This window comes from Salvia hispanica, chromosome 2 (genome assembly GCF_023119035.1).
Source record: "Salvia hispanica cultivar TCC Black 2014 chromosome 2, UniMelb_Shisp_WGS_1.0, whole genome shotgun sequence".
Lineage (NCBI taxonomy): Eukaryota > Viridiplantae > Streptophyta > Magnoliopsida > Lamiales > Lamiaceae > Salvia > Salvia hispanica.
The window spans coordinates 20,432,388-20,457,320 of record NC_062966.1 but is presented as its reverse complement, the minus strand read 5'-3'; the positions used below and the strand labels follow the sequence as shown (position 1 = coordinate 20,457,320).

At 37.1% G+C, this 24,933-nt stretch overlaps 5 protein-coding genes and 1 non-coding gene across 7 annotated transcripts; 5 read left to right on the top strand and 1 right to left on the bottom strand.

Moving 5' to 3' along the window:
* The first annotated feature begins 290 nt into the window (after positions 1-290).
* LOC125204892 (endoglucanase 5-like) lies at positions 291-2,951 on the top strand. The gene is made up of 9 exons (XM_048103657.1): positions 291-500; positions 594-806; positions 895-1,095; positions 1,187-1,273; positions 1,355-1,519; positions 1,591-1,714; positions 1,798-1,961; positions 2,039-2,432; positions 2,525-2,951. Exons 1-9 carry the CDS (start codon positions 297-299, stop codon positions 2,818-2,820), a joined length of 1,848 nt encoding a protein of 615 aa, XP_047959614.1. The 5' UTR covers positions 291-296; the 3' UTR covers positions 2,821-2,951.
* Positions 2,952-3,503: 552 nt separating this feature from the next.
* Positions 3,504-9,344, top strand: LOC125204611 (alpha-N-acetylglucosaminidase-like). Of its 2 annotated transcripts, none has more exons than XM_048103319.1 (18): positions 3,504-3,892; positions 4,377-4,453; positions 4,666-4,877; positions 4,959-5,080; positions 5,441-5,526; positions 5,650-5,744; positions 6,022-6,103; positions 6,392-6,498; positions 6,617-6,647; positions 6,885-7,002; positions 7,124-7,171; positions 7,388-7,497; positions 7,575-7,677; positions 7,794-7,892; positions 7,970-8,080; positions 8,172-8,407; positions 8,474-8,711; positions 8,774-9,344. In XM_048103319.1, the coding sequence occupies exons 1-18, from the start codon at positions 3,647-3,649 to the stop codon at positions 9,095-9,097; spliced, it is 2,445 nt and encodes an 814-aa protein (XP_047959276.1). In that variant the 5' UTR covers positions 3,504-3,646; the 3' UTR covers positions 9,098-9,344. The 2 variants fall into 2 exon arrangements, with proteins under 2 accessions (XP_047959276.1, XP_047959274.1); XM_048103317.1 differs by having other exon boundaries at positions 5,438-5,526.
* LOC125208700 lies at positions 9,189-9,341 on the top strand. The gene has a single exon (XR_007174182.1). It is a non-coding gene; the product is annotated as a U12 minor spliceosomal RNA (small nuclear RNA).
* Positions 9,345-12,652: 3,308 nt separating the features above from the next.
* LOC125207327 (aminoaldehyde dehydrogenase 2, peroxisomal) lies at positions 12,653-17,026 on the top strand. Its single transcript, XM_048106619.1, has 15 exons — positions 12,653-12,809; positions 13,216-13,358; positions 13,494-13,574; positions 13,639-13,787; positions 14,455-14,547; positions 14,922-15,045; positions 15,132-15,197; positions 15,282-15,348; positions 15,463-15,539; positions 15,663-15,776; positions 15,983-16,060; positions 16,140-16,291; positions 16,389-16,449; positions 16,528-16,634; positions 16,727-17,026. The coding sequence occupies exons 1-15, from the start codon at positions 12,653-12,655 to the stop codon at positions 16,815-16,817; spliced, it is 1,560 nt and encodes a 519-aa protein (XP_047962576.1). The 3' UTR covers positions 16,818-17,026.
* A 2,230-nt stretch (positions 17,027-19,256) lies between these two features.
* Positions 19,257-23,045, top strand: LOC125205847 (mannose-1-phosphate guanyltransferase alpha-like). The gene is made up of 15 exons (XM_048105003.1): positions 19,257-19,782; positions 19,996-20,093; positions 20,278-20,378; positions 20,465-20,543; positions 20,638-20,698; positions 20,832-20,878; positions 20,989-21,081; positions 21,186-21,276; positions 21,661-21,709; positions 21,812-21,928; positions 22,024-22,171; positions 22,254-22,346; positions 22,425-22,493; positions 22,666-22,708; positions 22,796-23,045. Exons 1-15 carry the CDS (start codon positions 19,725-19,727, stop codon positions 22,894-22,896), a joined length of 1,248 nt encoding a protein of 415 aa, XP_047960960.1. The 5' UTR covers positions 19,257-19,724; the 3' UTR covers positions 22,897-23,045.
* Positions 23,046-23,076: 31 nt separating this feature from the next.
* On the bottom strand, positions 23,077-24,540 carry LOC125205848. Its single transcript, XM_048105004.1, has 3 exons — positions 24,362-24,540; positions 24,179-24,267; positions 23,077-23,440 (listed from the first exon to the last, which is right to left on the bottom strand). The coding sequence occupies exons 1-3, from the start codon at positions 24,389-24,391 to the stop codon at positions 23,287-23,289; spliced, it is 273 nt and encodes a 90-aa protein (XP_047960961.1). The 5' UTR covers positions 24,392-24,540; the 3' UTR covers positions 23,077-23,286.
* Between the last annotated feature and the right edge of the window lie 393 nt (positions 24,541-24,933).

The following is a 24,933-nucleotide window of genomic DNA, read 5'->3' as shown; positions in this document are numbered from 1 at the left end:
ATAATTCTATCAAATCCAAAACAAAGATTATTCTCCTGTCCCCTCAGAACCATTCAACAGAAAAAATTCATTGAATTAATATCATTTAAAATCGTCAAACCCAACGTGGGAAGCTCAATCTTTAATTGCATCAATTTACAAGAACGTGGAGGCTACCATCCTATGTTCTCCTCCCACTCATTCATATTCCACACAAAACATTTATACAAGTCACTCTACCTACCCTCCTCTAAAATTATATAAATAGACGTGACATACAAAAACATGATCACATCTTCCAAACCCAAAACCAAGAAATGGCAGCAACCGCACACGCCATTTTAGTCCTCTTACTCGGCCTCGTTGCCACGGGCGCCACTGCAGTCGAGTCCTTCGATTACAGTGCCGCCCTCGATAAAACCTTGCTCTTCTTGGAGGCGCAAAGATCCGGTAAATTACCTCCAACCCAACGCGTAAAATGGCGCGGTAATTCAGGCCTTGGCGACGGTTATTCGCAAGGGGTAATAATTAATATTCACCTACATTAATTAATTTCATAGGTTTATAGTGTATTATATGATGATGTTAAGTGTTAACTTATATTTTTACTTTAGGTGAATTTGGTTGGAGGATACTATGATGCAGGAGACCACGTAAAATTTGGTCTACCAATGGCGTTTAGTGTGACAATGTTGTCATGGGCAGCTATTGATTTTAAGGAAGATTTCATTAAATTAAATCAAATGGGACATGTTTTGGAGGCAATCAAATGGGGAACTGATTATTTCATCAAATGCCACCCTCAACAAAATGTGCTATGGGGACAGGTATATATATCATTCAACAAAACACATACTACTATTAGCAGGCCTACAATGCTAGTGTAACAATGGTAAAACTAATGTGATTAATTAGGTTGGAGATGGAGCGTCGGATCACTATTGCTGGCAACGGGCGGAGGACATGACAACGTCTCGGACCGCATACAAGCTGGACGCTGAGCATCCAGGGTCTGACCTAGCCGGAGAAACCGCGGCCGCCTTGGCTGCCGCTTCTCTAGCTTTCAAGCCTTATGATTCTACATATTCTAATCTTCTTTTAGTACATGCAAAACAGGTTAGTTAGTAGTAGTACTTATTTAATTTCTACACTTAAATATACTCAACTATACAATATTTGACAAGTGAGTGTCTTTTTTTCTCTCTAGATTTTCTCATTTGCAGACAGATTCAGAGGCTTGTTTAGTGATTCAATTGGAAACTCCAAGCAATTCTATACATCATCTGGTTACTATGTAAGTTTTTTTTTCCATTTCTTTTACATAGTATTTCATTTACTTTCTAAAAATATTAGTTAATAACATTCTATCTCTTAGGATGAACTGTTATGGGGTGCAACATGGCTACACAGAGCTACAAACGATGAATATTACCTGAAATATGTTGTTGACAACTGTGCTGCCTTTGGAGGAACCGGCTGGGCCGTCAAAGAATTCTCGTGGGACAACAAGTACGCTGGAGTTCAAATCCTTCTCACAAAGGTAAACCAAGATCATCAAACACATACGAAAAAACGATGTACTAATTCAACAATTATGATATCCACCTGCAGATCCTTCTGGAAGGCCGTGCTGGAAGCTACGCCTCCACGCTGCAGCAGTATCAGGCGAAGGCCGACTACTTCACCTGCGCGTGCATGCAAAAGAACGATGGATACAACGTGAAGTTGACTCCTGGTTAGCCCTCATTCTTCTATATGCGTAATCCATTTAAAAAAATTCCTGCATTTATTGACTGACTGGTTGTTATTGCTAATTAGGTGGCCTTATCTATGTACGTGAGTGGAACAACTTGCAGTACTCTTCCTCAGCTTCTTTCCTCCTCACCGTCTACTCCGACTACCTCACCACAGCCAAGAAGTCCGTGCAATGCCCAGATGGCCTAATCCAGCCTCAACAAATCCTCAACTTTGCCAAGTCACAAGTACTACTGTCTTTCCCACTTCCCTGTTTTCTATCATTGGTTGTTGTCTTGTATTAACCCTAACATTGCAAATGCAGGCTGACTACATTCTTGGCAAGAACCCCAAGTCCTTGAGCTACTTGGTGGGATATGGCCAGAGCTATCCAATCCATGTCCACCACAGGGGCGCCTCCATCGCTCCTGTCTCTTACCTACACGCATCTGTTGGATGTGTGGAGGGGTTTGAGACTTGGTACAAGCGCAACGAGGCCAACCCCAATGTCATCCATGGGGCCCTTGTGGGTGGCCCTAATGCCAACGATGAGTTCACGGATGACAGATCTGTTTACGACCAGACTGAGCCTACATTGTCTGGAACTGCCCCTCTTGTTGGAGTTTTCACAAGACTGCACACTCTCTCTTCTAGTCCTTACCACAAACCACAAGGCTCTCCATCTCAACACCATGCACCAGTTCCCCAACCCAAAGCAGGTAAAGTAACATCAACAAACATGAACTACTATAACATGATTTCATATTATAGTTTATTATGATCCTAACATAATTACGTCATGGATCATCAGCTCCAGCTGTCCCAGTTGAGTTTCTCCACTCCATAACGAATTCGTGGATGGTTGGGACGGAGAAGTATTACCGTCACAAAGTGGTGGTGAAGAACATCTCAGAGAAGCCTATAGTGGGGCTGAAGCTGCAGCTTGAGGGGCTGACAGGATCACTGTGGGGACTCAATCCAACACAGGCTAAGAATACTTATGAGCTTCCACAATGGCTTCAAACACTACAGCCTAATTCGGAGTGCTCTTTCGTCTACATTCAAGGTGGAGCCCAAGCCAAAATTTCGGTTCTAAGCTACAACTAATCAATCAAGAAGAGAAAAAATTGAATTTTGTATAGTATTTTTCTTGAGGATTTGAATGTATTAGAATGGAAAGTGGCTGCTGCTGTATTTTTCTTTCTCTGTCAATGAAGTTATTAGTTTTCCAACACTAATACACTATGCCATAGTTTTTTCTTATATAAGATTCTAGGACAATTAAGAGATGACTGAATAAAACAACCAGACACATACACAGGACAGAAACTAAGTCAACAATTTTTAAAAAAGAAAAATAAATTATTTCCCTTCTAAAAAGAAACAGACAAATAAAGGCAGTTGAATATTGACACTGAAAAACACACACACACACTCTCCGGCCGGCAACTTTGTCTTCACCCCGTTCCATCTCTACTCATACACACATTACACACACTAAAAGATGCCTAATCTCACCCTTTTTCTATATATACGCAAACCCCTTGCAGCTCAAATAGTCAATGACTACCTTTTCATATTTGAACGCGATGATGATGATAAGTCTCTTGATTTTTCTGTTTGTTTCTATCAACGGCGTGCCATTGGCCGAGTCCTCCACTCTCGGGGTGGGGTATATTTCACGGTTCACAGGACAGAAACTAAGTCAACAATTTTTAAAAAAGAAAAATAAATTATTTCCCTTCTAAAAAGAAACAGACAAATAAAGGCAGTTGAATATTGACACTGAAAAACACACACACACACTCTCCGGCCGGCAACTTTGTCTTCACCCCGTTCCATCTCTACTCATACACACATTACACACACTAAAAGATGCCTAATCTCACCCTTTTTCTATATATACGCAAACCCCTTGCAGCTCAAATAGTCAATGACTACCTTTTCATATTTGAACGCGATGATGATGATAAGTCTCTTGATTTTTCTGTTTGTTTCTATCAACGGCGTGCCATTGGCCGAGTCCTCCACTCTCGGGGTGGGGTATATTTCACGGTTGCTGGAGATTCAAGACCGCGAGAGAGCGCCGCCGTCTGTCCAAGTCGCCGCCGCTCACACTGCCCTCAACCGTCTCATTCCCTCCCATTCTTCCAGTTTTCAGTTCCGCATCATCTCTAAGGCAACCTTCTACTCTCCTCCCTCTCTTTTTCTTGCTTTATAGCTAAATCACTTCACTCACTATCTTTCTTTATGTTATGTGTTTTTGCTGATTTTGAGTTAATTCTGGTATTGACTGGTGATTTCCCTTTTTGTCCCCTTACTGCAATTAATGCAAAATTAGCAAGTCTTGCCAAAAAATTGCATTTTTTTTATCCCTTTCTGTTAAATAGATTAATTTGGATTGGCTATTTGGCTGACTATATTTTGGGTTAAAGCCTTCTAAAAGTTCTTTGTGCATGTGAAACTGAAATGACTAGACCATTTTGGCAAGTTCCTTGTTTACTTATCAGTTATCTTCCTGGTTTAGGCAAGTGTAAATGATGACTTAGAAAGGCTTATTTAGTCAAGGGATGTTTCTGTGTGTCCATTTCTCACTATGGAACTTCTCTTCCCTTCTGGCATATGGCTATGTTTTTTGAGTCCTCCCTTTTGTTATTTTGCAGGATATCTGTGGTGGAGAATATTGCTTTAAGTTGAGCAATTATGCTGCTATCAGTTATGGTGGTTCTCCTGAAATTTTGTATGTAGAATTCCTCTTTTCATTATATAAATGTCTGTCTTCAGTCTTCACATGCCAGTAAACACATAGTCAATTGATCATATTGAAATTGATTACCTTTTTTCTGCCTTGTGACCCTTGTTACAGTATATACACACATACATGAGTTTGTGTTTAAATCAAGTAGCGAAACGATCTTTTTAATTTTCTGTTGCACGCTTTGTTTCCCGCAGAATAAGTGGAACTACTGGAGTGGAGATATTGTCTGGTCTACATTGGTACCTGAAGTATTACTGTGGTGCACATATATCGTGGAGCAAAACTGGCGGATCACAGCTTTCTTCAGTACCAGAACCCGGATCTTTGCCCCGTATTCAAGATTCTGAGATAACTATAACGAGACCTACTCCGTGGAGTTATTATCAGAATGCTGTTTCATCTAGCTGTAAGTGATAGTTTCATCTTCGTGTTCTTGCATATGCTCTTAGACGAGTCAATGCTCATATTCAGTTATTTGCTGCTACAGATTCGTTTGCATGGTGGGACTGGGAAAGATGGGAGAAGGAAATTGATTGGATGGCACTCCAAGGTATCAATTTGCCTTTGGCGTTTACTGGTCAAGAAGCCATCTGGCAGAAAGTCTTCCAGGTTATATCGACTTTTTCTTTAAAATGATGTTATTTAATTCAATGTTTTTTTTGTTCTGGAATTCACTCTTGTAGAGTGGCAAAGGTAAAAGACAAAGAACTAAACAAACTAAATTAACGAGAGATATGAACTTGTAAGTTCACTGTAGTAAGGAATAGAATGAATCCAACAAGATGAAGCATCCTGTCACATTGCAAATAAAACATATAGGGGAAAGTAAAAACTGGTAAAAAAGAATATAATGAATCCACACTTAAAAAAATTGAATTACAAGTCATGTCTTCTGTTTTAAAACATTTCTGCCAAGTCAAAATATGACTTCTGTTAGTATTACTACTAACTCTTTGATCTCTTCAGCAGAAATTTAATATAAGTGCTCAAGATTTGGATGATTTCTTCGGAGGTCCAGCTTTTCTAGCGTGGTCACGTATGGGAAATCTCCACGGGTAAGCTTACAGCCCTAAACTAACTTGTATATCTACATGGGTAGTCTGACTAAAAGAAGAGCTTATGTTCTGGACATTTTTGCCAACTTATCTTACTTTAGTCTCACTGGCCTTTAATTGCAGGTGGGGTGGTCCATTGCCTCAAACTTGGTTGGATCAGCAACTGGAGATGCAGAAGAGAATTCTTGACAGAATGTACGAGTTCGGAATGAATCCAGGTGCTTCAGTGATTGAGTGAGCCATGCTTACTGTTGACATTCAATGTTGAATGCAAAATGCAATTTCATACTCTCTCCATCCCCAAATAATATGTTAATACGGTAGACAAGCAAACTACATATGTCACCTATGGTAGAGTACTTGTGAAATTACGCAATAAGGATCTGAACCACAACCCCCTTTTATGCTTGCAAAAAATTTGGAATATTAATATTCATGTTATAACTTTTCATACGATTTTTCTTTTTTGAACTGAAAATATGAGTTGCATTGCAGTTCTCCCAGCCTTCTCCGGTAATGTTCCAGCAGCTCTTACAAGAGTATATCCATCTGCAGAAATAACTCGTCTAGGGAACTGGTGTGTACATTGTTAGGATGTTTTATTTATACGGAGTATTTTTTTTTTATCTCAATGCACGCTGCTGTAATATATTTGAACAAAAGCATATTATATTGAGCAAAACCACCACTATTAGTTTCGAAATAGATAGACTAGAGTCATTCATGTTTATTTCTCCTGGAAGTGAAAAGATCAGAAAATTTTCATGCAATGCATTTTCCTGCAACATGACTCTTGAAACCTGACACTGAACAAAAATAATGAACTATATGTAACTCAGTTGTTCCTTTTCTTGACCTTCTTCAGGTTTACTGTTAGGAGTGACCCCAGATGGTGCTGCACCTATCTCCTGGATGCAACAGATCCTTTGTTTGTCGAAATAGGGAGGGCTTTTATCACACAACAATTGGCAGGTATTCAAGCTAGTTACTTACATATCTGAGCTTGTGTTGGGCATTTATGTCTGAAATGAAATGAACTAAAGGTAACATCAACTGGCTTACTGATTATTCGGATATTTATCTGTTTCAGAATATGGAAGGACCAGTCACATATATAACTGGTAAACTCCAAATTAGGCTTAAGTTTGCATGCACTTGCCAAGGCTATTTTTTCCGCTCTCACTTTTTATTTCCCTTAATCTTTTGTTTCTCATTGTTATAAAATTAGCAGAAGTCTGCATTCTCTCCACATAAGTTCCATTAGATTCTATATTGTTGTTTGTTGTTTGTTGTGTTTTCCTATAAGCCTGTCTATTCTAGTTTTATGGTTACTTGAATTTCAATAATATCTATTGCAGCGACACCTTTGATGAGAATACGCCTCCGGTAGATGACCCGGAATACATCTCTTCATTAGCTGCTGCCATTTATAAGGGCATGGAAAGTGGCGATGATGATGCTGTTTGGCTGATGCAGGTATGATACAAAAGCCTCATTATCACTTTTTTATAATGCAGCAAAAATGATGGAAGTAACTCCGATGCCTTGAGCCCACAGTGAATACATCGTGACTAGAAGTTTTACTTGTGTTATGTAGGGTTGGCTTTTTACTGACGATCCATTTTGGAAGCCTCCACAGATGAAGGTAGAATCTAATTCTTCACTAATTAGATTTTTTCTTTTGATTTAACTTCCCAGAAAAACATGCACATACACTATTACGTAATATGGACAAACGTGGGAATCCTTAACATGTACTGTGAGGACTTAAATAAAAAATATAGAATGCAGCAGCTTTGTCTTCGCGGTTTCGCCATAATATGTTCTTTTTTTTCCCTTCAATTAACATTATCATTTACAGGCACTCTTGCATTCTGTTCCTCTTGGAAAGTTGGTTGTTCTTGATCTATTCGCGGAAGTGAAACCAGTCTGGGCTACTTCAGAACAGTTCTATGGCGTACCTTACATCTGGTACGTTCTTTCCTCATGATTTTGTGTATGTTCCGTTTGTTATGTGAGGCTATATCTTTGAATGTTGATGTGTTCAGGTGTATGCTGCACAACTTTGCTGGGAACATTGAAATGTATGGTTTGGTCGACTCAGTAGGATCCGGACCTATAGATGCTCGTCTTAGTGAAAATTCAACCATGGCAAGTCCATCGAATCAAACTAGTGTTTTCTTTTGTTCTGGGGCTTCCTCTCTTTCTTCTTACCTATTTCCAATCTCACTTTCATAGCATGATTCTTCCTTGTTCATACCTTTTAGGTTGGTGTTGGGATGTCAATGGAAGGCATAGAGCAGAATCCCGTTGTTTATGATCTCATGTCTGAAATGGCGTTTCGATGGGACAGAGTTGACGTGAAGGTACTTTAATCTGTTTGGTGCAGATCATTAGCTCTTTGCATTGAAATGTAACTGCAGCTTCTTTTTCTTGCCTCCAGACATGGATTGCCACGTATGTCCAACGACGGTATGGGAAGCTGGTTCCATCGATTCAAGATGCCTGGAAAATCTTACATCAAACATTATATAACTGCACAGATGGCTTAATGGTAAGTATAAACAATTCATAATCACAAATATAGAGTTTGTTAGAGTGATGATTCTGAAACAACTGTTTGTGTTTTTTCATTTATGTAACAGGACAAGAACAGAGATGTAATTGTGTCATTTCCAGACGTTGATCCTAATTCAATCTTTACTTCATCCCTATTGTCATTACACGTGGCGCGTCGCCTAAGTCTCAGCCGAGTTGTCAATGAACAAAATAGCTACGACTATACTCACCCTCATCTATGGTATCCAACTTCAGAAGTAATCCGTGCGCTGCAAATGTTCATCGTGGGCGGGGACCAGCTCTCGGAAAGCAGCACTTACAGGTAGCTCCACTTTCCTAACCCTCCTAATGTTTTCAGGCCGTGAGCTCGTTTATCCGGTTACTTCAGATACGACGTTGTGGACCTAACGAGACAAGCTTTGGCCAAATACGCAAACCACCTCTTCGTAGAGGTCGTGGGAGCCTATCAGGTAGGTGATCTTCGCAGCGTGAGGCGTCTCAGCCGGAAGTTCCTCGGACTCGTGGATGACATGGACACTCTCTTGGCCTCCCACGACGGATTCCTCCTTGGGCCGTGGCTGGAGAGCGCGAAGAATCTCGCACAAGACGACCAACAGAGGAAACAGGTAAGAATCCTCCCCCCAACATCCTGAACTAGTCAGTCCGTTTAACTTGCGAAAACGTGCAGTTTGAGTGGAACGCAAGGACTCAGATCACAATGTGGTTCGACAACACAGACGACGAAGCTAGCCTGCTCCGCGACTACGGGAACAAGTACTGGAGCGGGATGTTGCACGGCTACTACGGCCCACGAGCAGCTATCTACTTCAAGTTCATGATACAGAGCCTGGAGAGAGGGGAGGGTTTCGAGATGAGAGAGTGGAGGAAGGAGTGGATCAAGCTAACAAACGAGTGGCAGAGTGGCGGCGGCGTGTTCTCCACCAGTAGCAGCGGCGACGCCCTCAACATATCGAGGTGGCTATATGAAAAGTATTTGAAGGAACAATATTAGTAGAAGTTGTTTAAGTCCCACATCGAAAGTGGAGAGGAGTGTTGTAAGAGTGAGTGAGGTATAAATAAAGAGGGAAGGAGAAGGAAGAAAATTGCCTTAAACTAATGAGTAAGGAAAACAAAGCGGAAGGTGAGAACCGGCCGCCGCATCTCCAATAATGGTGCATGAATTTATGGAGGGGTTATAGGCTGGCCGAGGCGTAGACGCTGCCTCTTTTGCAGAACTCGCTCAGGCGGGCCTCCCAAAACCCACCCCAATTTCAGTTTAACTTTTATTTAACACTTACTGAAATAAATATTAAAAGGTTTAAATTTAAATTTGTTTATCGATAGTTGGATTTGCTATTATAAATTCTTATCAATTTAATTCGAGAGCTATCAAAATTCCCTTCAACATGTACCCATTAAAACAATTTTGAATTTTCCAAGCCCGGTAGTGTCTGCCCCTTTGAACAATAGGATGCCCTTGATACTTCCTTAAAAATGAATGGCACGTGCCTTTTGTTAATCCATAGATGATAATCATGCGTTAGCGGTTGATAATAAAACATTTTTTTCAACAATAATTTCAACCTATGTTGACAATAAATCGGTGCGATTTGATTTAAAACTGAAGGATAGTTTTATGCAGTGCGTTTATTTTATTCTTATAAATTCCATATATACTAGTAGTATTAAATATTTACAGCCAGCTCAAAGTGATCTTGTGTAATCTTGATGACATACGGCCACCTCACTCTGAATCTTGGTGGAAAATCGAAATCGATACGATTTGATCTTGTTGGGCAATCCTTTACTATGCATCATCATTTTTTTTATACAAATAATACTCCCTTTATCCGATACAAATAAGAATTTTGGGAATGACATAAATTTTAATATGGTAAAATAGAAAATATATAGAAAGAAGAAATGGTTGAAAAATTATTAGTGAAAAATAAATATCATTTTATAAGAAAAAAAGAAGACTTAATAGATGAGATTATTTTATGGGATAGAACAAAATAAAAAAAGAAAACTACTACTAGTATTAAAAAGTTGAAAGAATAGATGTGATTATTTTGAGGGAGAACAAAATAAAAAAAAAGAAAACAACTCCTAATATTTTGATGGGAAGGAAAGAGAATGGTTTGTAGTATTCCCTCCATTCCATCAAAGATGATCTATTATTAAAAATGGAAACACTTTTATTTTCTTTATTTTACTTTATTCTCTCTTATTTACATATAAAATAAAGTTGCATGAATTCCTATGTCACCCAATAAATGGGTCTATCTTCCCTGGAACGGACTACTAGTATTATACTAGTAAGTACGTAAAAAAGCAAGGCCATTTTTCTAAAACAAAGTTGGCGTGCCGTGTGGGTGTGGGTGTGGGTGTGGGTGTGTTTATTGGGGGAGATTGTGCCGCGTATATATGTCGATGTTGCTTTCATGCAGAACTCAATTTGTATTTGTTTGAAAATAAATTAATTAGTTCAAAGTTTGAATACAGAATGAAATTTTTATTACTAGTATTTTTTATTACATGGGAAATGGAAGCAAAGAGAATTGGATATTAGCATAATTGAGTAACAACCTTCCAATTTTTAATGTTTGATTCTGGATTTCGTTTTTTATTTTATCACGTGGTACTTACTAATAAATTCTCCATTAACAAGTTCATTTATTTCCATTTTCTGCAAATTGACGATGACACTAGTGCCGAAAATCCTAAAGTTAAGTTTGAAAAAATTGAATAATTGATGTTTTAGACATAACTGATGTAGCATCAATTACACGTTTCTATAAGTCGGCTTGTGTTGTCAAAATCTATTAACTCACAACGGCCCGCTACCCGCCTACACAGCTACACATTACACGTTTCTATAATTCTAAACAATTCCTTTCCCATTAATAAATGTTTCATTTTATTATTTTCATCCATCCATAACAAAGTATTTCATTTATTTTTTTACTAATTTTAGTAATAGATTCCATATTCTACTAATTTTATTCTAATTACATTTCACTACAACTAATACTCTCTCCGTCCCACAATAAGACTCACACTTTACCATTTTGGTCATTCCACAATAAGAGTCATACTTCATTTTTACTATAAATAGTAAATATGTCTCACATTTCACTAACTCACTTCACTCACATTTATTATAAAACTAGTATAATAAAAAATGAGTCTCATATTCCACTATTATTTACATTTCTTAAAATCCGTTCCCACAATAAAAGTGACTCCTATTGTGCGACTGAGGGAAGTATATAAAAGTAGGGTCCACTTTCCACTAATCTTTTCCATTTATTTTTTACTATATTTCTTAAAATTCATACCCGATCAAATTAACGTAATATTGGACAATTGGACTATTGGTAGACTGATAGAGTAGCTATTTAAAAATTTGTCGGTCCTTATCTAAATAGACAATAGTATTCGCAATGTGGATGCCATGTCAGATGACACTAGCGAGATGTGTTGGCTGGGGTACAAGGTCGTGGGCCAGGTCAGACTCGGCTACAACAATGACAAAAAAGATTCAGACTCACCACCGAAGTCAGGGCCAAACCGCACAATTGGGGCTCTAATTATAGCAATAATTTATGTTAATGAATATCATAATTTCATTAAAAGGAAATTAGTTCAGTTAGAATATTCTCTCTCCATTCCACACAAACATATACTCCTATCTTTTTTTTTTCCACAAAAATATACACTATCTAATTTCATAAACTTTTTTCTCTCTAATGAAGGGGGACTCATTCTTCACTAACAATACTTTAATTACTTTTTCTCTCCATACTTCTCTTAATTTACTAATTTTACGTTAAACTCGTGTCGAATCCAAATTACGTATTCTTTAAATACGGAGGGAGTAGCATAAGTACTTCGTCGGTCTCCTAACATGTTCTTTTTAGTTTAGGTCATATTTTATTTTTAGAAGAAATTTATTCTCAAATCAATATATAAAATATACTATTTTTTTTTATCATTTAACATAAATTAACATCTTCTTAAAATTTTGTATCATCACCCAAATTTAACATTTATTATGAGACGAAAAGAGTAAATAATAATGAGATTTATAAATACTTAAAAAGGAAGGGTAATGGAGTAGATTGAACCGTACTATCCGTTATTTTTTAAGTAAGAAATGAATTAAAAACTTATACTGCTTCAATATTACTTCCTCTGTCCTATTAGAAATGAAACGATTTCCTTTTTAGTTTATTCCATTGAAAATAAAATATTTTTTCAAATGGAAACATCTCTATCCCTACTTTTTTATTTCTCTTATTTTCCTCTTTTTTCATTAACTCATGAAATAACTCTACATAAAAATTCGTGCTGTGCTGATTTCTAGATATTGCATATTTAATGGGACAGAGTTAGTATTTTTTAAGTAAGAAATGAATTAAAAAATTATACTGCTTCAATATGATTAAAAAAATTAAGGGAGTGATTGAGATTTGAGAATACGAGATACGTGTCGAATTGCCCAATTTCCCATGTTTTGTTTGTCGCTATCTTTAGAAATTAAATTATAAAAGTATATACACCAATGTTAAAAAAATCAGCTACAGTGATCATCCAACAGCTCTGCTCAACTATGTCAATCCCAATTCCTCGCCGCCAGCTCTTCATCGACGGTGAATGGAGAGAGCCCGTCAACAGAAAACGCCTCTCCGTCACCAATCCCGCCACCGAAGAAATTATCGGTATGTTTCCCTAACTATTTTTGGCTCTGATATTCCTAGTTCTACTTCTACTTCCTTTTCTTTCTTTGTTTTAAACTCAATTTGTGTTCAAGATTGCATATTTTTTTTGGGTTTTTTCGCATTGCGCTAAGCAGAAAACTAAAACCCCCGATCGGTTTTAATGAAATAGCGATATGCTTGTTAGTCGGAAGCAGTAGAAGTCGGCCAAATGGTTATTTACTGCGCGGTTAACTTTAAATCTCGTGAATTACTGCTTCATTAGATGGACAATTTCTGCGTGAATTAAGTTTAAATCTTGTAATTCACTGTAGATCCAATAAGAATACAAACAGTATATCGATGTCTAGTAGTGCTGCTGAAGTCTGATTCTTTAGATGTTTTCTGCTCTGGTGTTTGTGTGTTTCAGGGGATATTCCGGCAGCTACATCGGAGGATGTAAATATTGCTGTGGAAGCAGCCCGCAGAGCACTTAGTCGAAATGGGGGGAAGGATTGGGCTTCTGCAACTGGTGCTCATCGTGCCAAGTATTTACGAGCAATTGCTGCGAAGGTCCTTGAGTTTTTATCTGATTGCTGATTTGTATTAGATGTTTATAATTCAAAATTAACATATTTACCAATATTCTGGGTAGTTGTGGAAGTTCCCTAGGCGTTTGGATGCTTACCTTTATCTTGTCACATGTAGGTTACGGAGAGGAAATCAGAGCTTGCAAAACTTGAATCACTCGACTCTGGGAAGCCGCTTGACGAAGCAGCTTGGGATATCGTATACTTCTAATGCCTTTGTTTTTTCTGTATCACTGCATATGCTGATATAAAGTCATACTCAGGATGATGTTGCTGGATGTTTCGAATACTATGCTGACATCGCTGAGGCCTTGGACAAAAAGCAGAAGAGTCCTGTTGCCTTGCCCATGGATACATTTAAATGTCACGTTATAAGAGAACCTATTGGGGTGGTTGGTTTGATCACGCCATGGTATGTTGAATTTTGCTATATTTCTCCAAAATTACAAAGAGAAGGAATACTGGTTTCATGTTATATTATTTTCCCTTTGAGAGAGACCTATGAATGATTTTCAAGCATTTAGTATCTTTTGGCTTCTCCTGGTCACACTTGAATGATTAAGATATACTAGTTGTTTAGCTTAGTTTTGAGTTGGCTGAGGGGATAGTTTATACATGCAAGTTCCCCTTTTATGTTTCTGGATGAGTATATAAATTATCATTGCTGTCTGGTTAGACAGGTAAAGAGCTGGAAAAATCATTGTTTTGATGATAAGTAAAGATCTCGGTGAATTATGTGAGCATGAATTTTGATCAATAGTTTTCAGAATGGAATTTTATTCAAGCTATTTGAGTAATTTAGAAACTCATCTCTAAAGTAGTACAAATCCTTGTCTTAGACTTTGACATTTATACTTATGTTATTTACTGTATAAATGATATAAACTTTGTGTTGATGATTTTTTAATGTGAATTTTATGTTTCTTACTGCTACAGATGCATTTAGGTCACTTTCTGAATTTTTTAAATACTCTTCAGTTGTGTTGATTGTTTAAATTTGACCAATTATATTGGCTATTTCATACTACATGGAGGAGCAATAGTACTCATTGTTCTGGAACCACTGCTTTGTCATTTAGGAACTACCCTATGCTGATGGCAACATGGAAAGTGGCCCCTGCCCTGGCAGCTGGATGTGCTGCAATACTCAAACCGTCCGAATTAGCATCCATGTACGCCTTCTTCGTTGATATATAGCATACCTGTTCACTTTAGGTATTGAAAATGAATCTATTGTATTTTAATAACCAAATCTAGATATGATAAGTTCCAGTAATCCTGGTGAATGTACTTAAAATATTTACAATGCTTTATTTATTAAACTATATACATATATACCTTCACTATATGTAATACAGTAGTATTTACATATTTAAAGTCTTATTTGGAAATGACTTTATATATACTTTGCCATAACCATAAGTTTTTTACATTTAAACGAGGTAGCTGTATTTCTTGATCCACATTTGAGGCAGAGTGTTAGACTCTTCTAGTAGCAACTAGTTGCTGGACGTCTCTAAATTAATCTCTACTATTTCAACTGCAGCACGTGTTTGGAGTTGGCCGACGTGTGCAGGGAGGTTGGTCTTCCACCTGGTGTTCTCAACGTCTTGACTGGTTTGGGGCCAGAAGCCGGTGCTCCTTTGGCTTCTCATCCTCATGTTGACAAGGTTAATATAATGGAATTTAAGTACTTGTTTGCATGGGTTTCAATACCAATGATGTGGTGATCATGCTTTCATATTTGATATAACAGATAGCATTCACGGGGAGCACTGCCACAGGAAGCAAAATTATGACAGCTGCAGCACAGCTTGTGAAAGTATGTTCATTGCAGTATTTTATCTTTGATTGTGTGATTTTCTTCTCAGAATTCTAAGAAAATGGAAACCATTCCTGATTTCAGCCAGTAACACTTGAGCTTGGCGGAAAAAGTCCAATTGTGGTCTTTGAGGATGTTGATCTTGATAAAGGTTTGAGCCTTTTAATTATATGAAAAATATTATTTGAAGTAGAACTGGCCTAATACACTGATTTTTCAAGAAAGGATGCTCACTTTCTTTCTTCCATGTTTGCTATTCAATCAGCTGCCGAGTGGACTGCCTTTGGTTGCTTTTGGACAAATGGTCAGATATGCAGCGCTACTTCTCGACTCATAGTGCATGTAAGCTTGGAGATGATATTGATTAACCCAAACTCCACCCCACCCACTCAACAAAAAGACCCCCGAAATATCGAATTAGCTCTTGTTATAAACTTTTTGTCCGACTTTGTGGAAATATTTCAGGAAAGCATTGCTGCAGCATTCCTGGAAAAGCTTGTGAAATGGTGTGAGAACATTAAAGTATCTAACCCCTTAGAGGAAGGCTGCAGGCTTGGTCCTGTTGTTAGTGCTGGACAGGTGAGTAACCATCCATATTTCTTGTGTATTGGGTAATGTCATGAGACCAATTATTTCAGTCACCGATAGCGGACCTCTCTTGTGTAATTGTGTGAATCATGAGGTCTAGGATTAAAACTCCGTCTGTCCCTCTTGCCTCTGGTATTCAAGTGCTCATGAGAAAAAAGAGTACATAACTCTGGTATTCAAATCTTGTAATTTTACAGTATGAGAAAGTGCTCAAGTGCATCTCGATAGCTAAGGAGGAAGGTGCCACAATATTGTATGGAGGTTCACGACCTCAGGTACAAGACTCCCTTAACATTTGGGTGCCTGTGGAACATCATGCAATGGAATTAACTAAGCCTTATTGTTAACTTGCAGCATCTAAAGAAAGGCTATTTCGTCCTTCCAACTATAATAACAGATGTAAAGACATCGATGCATATCTGGAGAGAGGAAGTATTCGGACCTGTTCTTTGCGTTAAAACATTTGCAACCGAAGAGGAAGCCATTGAACTTGCAAATGACACCCAGTGAGCCATCTCTCACACTCTGCAACTAATACCCACTAACTTTTCCTCTTTCGGTTGTTGTATCTGAAATTTGTCATGTGTGAATTTATCTTTTCAGATATGGCTTAGGTTCTGCTGTATTATCCAAAGATCTGGAAAGATGTGAGCGTCTGACTAAGGTGAGTATCTTCACACGGACCTCTAGAAACAACGACGATCGCCACGCATTATATTGAATGTCATTATTTTTTTTACAGGCAATTCAATCTGGCATTGTCTGGGTGAACTGCTCACAGCCATGCTTCTCCCAAGCACCTTGGGGAGGCAGGAAACGCAGCGGTTTTGGCCGGGAACTTGGGGAATGGTATTCATAATATCCTTATCGTCTCACGTCTCGTTTCGTTTCGTTCATTCTCCCATTGATTTAGCATGACTGAATATCTGTTTCTGTAATAGGGGACTGGACAACTACTTGAATGTGAAGCAGGTGACGCAGTACATCTCGGACGAGCCATGGGGTTGGTACAAGTCTCCTTCCAAGCTATGAAGAAGCTTCTGCATTTTCCCCCAGATTGAAGAGTGATTGCTTCTTTAAAGTGGAGAATGAAGCTTCCAAAATGGCAAGATTCCTATACGGCTATAGCCTTATTGCTCTATAGAGGTTCCACTACCTTAATTCGTCTATAGAACTAATGTTTGAAGTCGAATCTCTCATCATTTTAAAAAAAATAAAAAACTTCTCTATTTTGTCTTTTATTTGTCTGTTGCAACCATCATTTGAATTTGTATGTTTGAGTTTAGATCTAATGTCGCGTTACAGTGCCCGTGCTAGGGATTTGGGGCCTCTTTCGATGATTAATAAGTTGATAAAGGACTATTTAGGTATCGTTCGGTTGTTATGATTCAATTGTTATTATTCATCATTATAGGATAATATAATTATCTATTTAGGATTAAGTTGTGAGATTATTTTAGTCGGAGATGGTGACTATGACTCGTTATTATATAATTATTCATTTAAAATTAAGTTTGAAATTAATTTAATCAATCAAATATAATACATGTTCAATCAATTATAATGAGATTAATTAAATATGATTATACATTTAGTTAGACATGAGTTTTTCTTTTTCTTTTTCTTTTCTAAATGATGTGTGTGTTTCCATCAACACCATTTCAGCCAAGCACATTTTAATTCGGTTCACACCTCAAATTTGGGTGGACCAAAATTTTTTTAGGACATTTTTATACGAAAATTAAAATGCTAGGTAGGTGTTGCAACTAGCCGTTAAGATATTTTCGTGAAATACTAAAATGATAGGATAAAATCAAATATTTATCTAAATATAAATTGGACCAGCCTTAATTTCATTTTTTAATTTAACAAATTGATCAAAATTATCGGTTTCAAAGCTATTTTTTTTGGTTTAAAATACAAACACACGCATATTATAGACTATAGTCGTAATTAGGGGTGGGTAGGTACGGTATACCTTACTGAAACCACCATACCGTATACCTTACCGTAAATACGGTATGCGAAAAAGTCATACCTTTACCTTACCAAAGTTTTCGGTATACCGAACTTCGATATACCTTATTTTCGGTATGACGAATTTCCATACCAATACCGTATCTCATTTTCGATATACCGTACCGAAGTTCGGTATACCTTACTTTTACAGTATACCTGACTTTCAACATCAATTAAAATAAAAAATTAAAGTTTCTAGAATATTATTTATATTTTATAATTTTAAAAATAAATTAAATATAATGTATTCATAATTATATTTATATTTTATGATAGATTTTATAATTTAAAAATATATAAAATATATTTTATATATAATTGTGTTTATATTTTTGTGGTATATACCTTAGTTTACGGTATATACCTTAATTTACGGTATATACCGAATTTCGGTATGCAGCGGTATACCGCGGTATTTGAAAATTCATACCGTTACCTTACCGGAATCTTTCGGTAAGGTATCATACCGTACCGAAAGTCACGGTATACTGAAAATTCGGTATTTTCTGTAATTTTTCGGTACGATAAGGCCGGTATTTCGGTATTTTTCCCCAGCCCTAGTCGTAATAATTGTAACGGAATCATTATATTTTCTCTAATACTAGTCAAATTAAAATAAATTAGTAGAAACCAATAAAACGTTGCTGTAAATAATGTGTAACGGAATGTACAATGTATCCGTTCTAAATTTCTTATTTAATTTTATGAACTTATAAATTCAAAACAAATTTCTAAATTATGTAACACTTAATTAACTATACACAAGATTTTTGTTCAATTATGAAATGTGGCCACTTTTTCAGAATTAAATGATTTCATTAAGCTCGTCACTGTAGCAGGACATTATAGGTAGACCAACAAAGAGTTGAAAATTGAAATGCAAAACAAAACGTCAAAATCTTTACTACTCCATGATTCATTCCTGATATTAACTACTCTCAATTAAGACAATTGATTAGTGAATTCGTAATGTCAAAAAGTGGATATATGAGTTGCTTTCAAAAAAAGTAGAAATGATTTACAAAGCAAGAGCAACTTATAACTATTGTTATTTAAAAATCATGATTGTAAATTTGTAATCACGTCAACAACTATTGAAAATTAGTCCGAATGAATCCTTAAACGGTGTTACAGCTAATTAACCAAAAAAAAAATCCAATTGAACATTTTAGAGTAATTAAGCATTAAGTAGGGCTGTTTCTTGACATAACGAAATTAAGTTTGTTTAGAAGAAAAACAAAAAAAAGACAAAAAGTCTATTTCATAACAGATTAAAATTAAATACATACACACATCAAATCAAATCAAATTCCAATTTTTTTAATCCATCACTTTTTAATTCTAAATCCAATTCTTAATTTCGTCAAATTTCAATAATTGTTGACGTAGATTTACCTTCAATAATTCAAGATTCAGCAACCCAAAATCCCATCAATTGAATTTGATTTGCCTTTAATCCAACTGAATTATACCCTTGTCTCTGAAGCATTCACTCACTATCAAAAAATGTGTTCTTTGTATTAAGCTGTCATTGGCAATGCATTCTGCCCCACATGCAACCAACGTGCCACCCCATATTTCTCTCTCTTTCTTGAAATTTAAGGTGGAAGCTTGCCAATGCCACCCCACCCCACACCCCAGTTGAAAATTACCTGACTGACAGATTTTATCTTCAATTGTGTTTAGATTTTTATTTGTTCAGTCAATCTCGAAGCATTCTTTCATTGTTCACTTCTTACCCTTTTCAGCTCACAGATTGGTTCAAGGATTTCTTGTCCTGTTGCAGTGTTTTATTGCAAATTGATTATTTCATTTAATAAATACTAAGTTCCGTTGTTGAACTAATCTGGGAGTGAGTTTAGAGATCTGGTTGTTTAGGGCCTTTTTCATTCTTGTCTTCTTTTGCTGGTGTTTGGGAAAATGGGGGGTTCAGAAGAGAGAGTTGTTGCTGTGATCATGGTGGGTGGCCCAACTAAAGGTATCATCTTCAGCTTTTCTTTCTTGCTTAATGCTGGTAGCTTTGGCTAATGATGATTGATCAGCAATGTTTGCGTCTTGTATAATTGTGAATTGCTTATGCTTTTGATGTCCATGTTATAGATTCTGTGAGTTTGTTAGGAGAGAAACTTGGGCAATAATGACAACTTTAGTCCTCTTTCTTGATTGTTTGGTGATGGTTTTGCAAATGCAGGGACCAGATTTAGGCCATTATCACTTAATACTCCAAAGCCCCTATTCCCATTGGCTGGACAGCCAATGGTTAATCATCCTATATCTGCTTGTAAAAGGGTATGCTCAAATGCGCGTTGGCGTATTATTCATTTCATCATTTTATAGTTGCTTTTGATTTGTGGTATTAATGAAGTTGAGAGCATGTAAAAATGAAAGGAAGCACAAGAATTGTGTTGCCTTCTTCATGATTGTGAAGGTAAGAGGTTGACTAATTCCTTTTATTGTATGTTGCTCGCGTTAGATACCGAATTTAGCTCAAATCTACCTCATTGGTTTCTATGAGGAGCGTGAATTTGCATTGTTTGTGTCATCAATATCCAATGAGCTCAGAGTTCCTGTCCGGTACTTCCATTGCTATATGAGATCGCCTCTTTTCTCTTTTGCGAAGGTTAGATTGTGACCTTTCTGTTGTTGTGTTGAATTCATAGATACTTGAAAGAGGACAAGCCACATGGTTCAGCAGGCGGACTTTATAACTTCAGGGATCAAATCATGGAAGAGAGCCCGGTTGCTATTCTAACTCCATTCTCGTGTTGCTTGATTTTTGATATTAAATCTTTCTTGGCAATATTGTTGATATACGTGTATTTAAACCTTGCAGTCTCATATCTTTTTGTTGAATTGTGATGTTTGCTGCAGTTTTCCTCTTGCAGAGATGCTAGGTAATTCTCACTCTTTCGCTTGTTTAAATTAGCTATTTATCCGGTGCATCACAAGGCCTGAATCACTTATGTATTTAGTCTACATTTGATGATGTTTTTTGGTTGTGTATTGAATTTTTGGTTGATTGTACAGAGGCCCATACAAGCTATGGTGGGATGGGGACCATTTTGGTGATCAAGGTCGGTACCTCTAATTTCCGTCCAGCCAATAGTTAACAAATCTTCATCATTCTTGACTACATATTCACTATACAATTGAGGCTGATGCTTTCCATTTTTGTCTTCTGCAGGTTTCTCCAGAGTCTGCAAGCCAGTTTGGGGAGCTTGTAGCTGATCCCGTTACAAATGAATTGTTGCATTACACGGAGAAGCCTGAAACTTTTGTGCGTAAAATTTCTAAGATCGACTTGGTGTCTGCTCACATTTTGCTAATCCCTTTGATGTGTGCTTCGTCACTTCTTAACTTACCCAACTCTCTATTAAACAGGTGAGCGACCGGATCAACTGTGGTGTGTATATATTTACCCCTGATATATTCACGGCCATTCAAGGCGTGTCATCCCAAAGAAAAGACCGAGGTGAGTCATACCCTGCCTTCTTTGTTATAATGGATGGGATTGTACACATTCTACTTTGGTTTCATTAGTTATGCTGTATCACCTTAAAATCAGATGCTATTTACTAGCGACAGTTGTGATTTTGGCTTATTTAATTTCGCTTTTCTCTAAATGTTTTATACTCCATGTAAACATACACGTTAATTATAGAATGAGAAGCTTGAAATATCTGAAATCTGTGTGTTTTTTATCTTCTAGACTTATTTACTACTGATTTACAATGTAGATCACTGCACTCTTGATTCTTGAAATCTTATTTTCATCTTCTTGCATGTAGCATTAAAACTATTGTAACGAGGTGTATGTTCCTCATTTTATTAATTAGGCCGTTCTTCGTATTTATAGCTACCCTTAGGCGCATATCCAGTTTTGAAGCACTTCAACCAGCAAACAGGTAGAATATCTAGTATTGTGAATCTTTTTCATGGAAAAATGCTTGCATTGTTTGGCTAGAAAATCAGTTGATCTTCGTTTCTGATGGCCGATTCATAAACAGGAGTCTCCCATCAGATTTTGTAAGACTAGATCAGGACATTCTATCACCACTTGCTGGAAAAAAGCAGTTTTATGTGTATGAAACGACAGATTACTGGGAACAAATCAAAACTCCAGGGTGAGCTAAAGATAGTACTCCGTATTTATTATTTCTTCTTCTATCATGAGTCTTGTGCCTTTGGATCCTATCTTACGTGGTATGGTGTCGTGCAGAATGTCCCTGAGATGCTCAGGTTTGTACCTCGCCCAGTTCAGGCGCACCTCACCACATCTCATGGCTAGTGGGGACGGCACGAAGAATGCTGCAATTTCTGGCAACGTATACATCCATCCATCAGCAAAAGTCCATCCAACTGCTAAGGTAGGCTGCAATCAATAGTGTTATCTGTGAAACTTACGCATACTCCCTCGTTTCTGATTCAGTGTTATTTGATGTGAAACAGATCGGTCCCAACGCTTCAATCTCAGCTAATGCTAGGATCGGAGCTGGTGTGAGGCTTGTCAACTGCATTATTCTTGATGATGTCGAAATCAAGGTACTACTCATCACTCAAATTTCGTGATGAAATCTGTATCTCTGAGTATTTAAACTCATTTATCCTATTGACTATAAGGAAAATGCGGTGGTGATTCATGCGATTATTGGATGGAAATCGTCCATCGGAAGGTGGTCTAGAGTCCAGGTATGCCTATTTATTCAACATTTTTTCTCAGCAATATGCAGCCTAACTCTGCTGCTACTTCCAAGTTCTACCTTTTTTTTCATTTCATTTGCGCTGGCCACATTGAAAGAGGCCCTTCACATGTCTCTTGCTCCGTGCAGCATGTTTATAACGTTCATCTTATATTTTGCAGGCCTCAGGTGACCATAACGCAAAGCTTGGGGTCACCATTCTAGGTACTTCAACCTTTCATATTTCTTCATTGAACGGGCTTTTGTCCTCTCCTTTTCCATATATAGCTTACGAACAAGTTGTTGAACCAGGTGAATCGGTGACAGTGGAAGATGAAGTTGTGGTGATCAACAGTATTGTTCTTCCAAACAAGACTATGAATGTCAGTGTTCAAGAAGAAATTATACTGTGAGATCTTCAACAAGTTGTGGTGATCTATTGACACATCTTCGACTTTTAGATGCTTGTATCCTCTTCTTATCAATTATTCATCTGATCATTGAGATCTTATTGGAAGGTGCATTTTAAGGTTGGAATAAATGAAATCTTCATCTTTCTTTATATCAAAAGTTATTAAATGCTGGAATTGTTCTTCACCAAAAGATGAAATTTCAATGATAGCATTAAAATCTGAAATATCACAACATGTGTTAAAAGGTAGTAAGATCCATGAGTTTATTAGGGTACACCATTAATCCTCACTCAAAGCCAAGAAAAGACATACAAATCTCTGACAGACGAATGAGCGACCACATCTATGGAACATAGAAACCTTCACGTTCCGATCAGCCGAGCAAGGCATTTAGTTCTTCTGTGGGTCAGAAAAGAAGCTGTTGAGGTCCGGCATGATCTCAGGCTTCTTGTTGCGAACGAATTTTCTGAGAAAATTCTCAGAGTACTTCTGCCCCTCCTCAAAATTCTCCAACACTCCGGCAGCCCTGTTTTGCTTGTTCACCCTATTTACAATCACCAAAGATTTTAGGCAACAAAACTCAACCAGGATAACCCCATTTCTACGATGATTGATCTATTTGAATAAGAAAAAACAATGAACAAGATGTCTCCCTCAACACATTTGTGTTAATTCAGTTACACTACATACACAATTAGAATTCTCAGCTATTGAAGTTGGAGCACCGGAGATATAATCGTATGCCCTTTATTTATCACTACAGTTTATAGATGTAGATGCCAATCAAGAAACTGATACAACCATTCTTGATAAAATCCGAAGAACACCATTCAAATAAACACACCAATGATAACATAACAGAGCAATCAAAAGACAGAAGCAACTCAAGCAAGAATACTAACATCTTGAACAATTAATTTACCCTCAAGGCTGAATCTGTGTTCTTAAGTCGAAACTAAGTGAAGAAAGCAATCCCAATCTTTGAATCACTACCAAGCCCAAGAAGTTTGCAAATACAATCTCAATCATTCAGTATTTTAACAAATTAAACCCTAATTTTGAAACATGGCAATAGCATCCAATCTGAGATTTAAACACATAGAAAACATCGAAAATCAAAATACTAGAATTTGGCACGGATCGAACGGTTTTGACAATTGCAACGCTTTAAAGTTAGGATTCAATTTGAAAAACCGGTGATAAGTTAGATCTAATTTGCGATTAACCTTTTCCTCATCAAACATGTTCATCAGAATACATAATTTGTAGAGAGAGAAAGTACCGGACTTCAGGGTTGATGGTGATGTTGCGGATCAGCTGGAAGCCGCAGATGCCAACAGCAACTCCCATAGCTGCAAACAGTGGGTACACCTACACATGCAAATCCCCCTTAATTTTTACACCTGAATAGAAGTTTACAGTAAATCAACTCAAATCAGCAAAAAAAAGGACGGATCTTGAATACCTCAGGTCTGATCCAGCGGCTGCTAGCCATTTTGAAGTTTTTTTTTCCCTAGAATGACTGGCCAAAGGAAGGAGAAGGACAACCAGATGAGGATATAGGCTTTTGTTGTGCAACTCTGAAGCTTCTAGAATCTAGAATGCAATGCGACCTTTGTAATTTATTTAATTTTTTTTATAAAAATGAGGGAGTATTAATTATTGTAGTATAGTTGCCTTTGTACGCATTATTGTTAAATAGATAAGGTTTCTTGTCAATGGAGAAGACGAAAGCTGATTGGTTGTTCATTGTAGTGGGTGACAGATGGGCCTCCACACTCACGACCAATCAAAATTTGACACCTGTTAGCTTGAGTATAATACGTATACATACTTATTCTTGTCCATTCTCCCACTAATGTAATTTGTCAATACAGAAAAACAAAAGTTAATGCAATTTCTTTAAATTTTATAGTTTGATGTATTCTTTGAACTAAAAAAACCAATGATACCAAAATAATGAATATTAATTTAAATGCGAACACTAAAAATAATTAATTCTCCTACTAACGTGACGTCGCATTTATCTGTATGAAT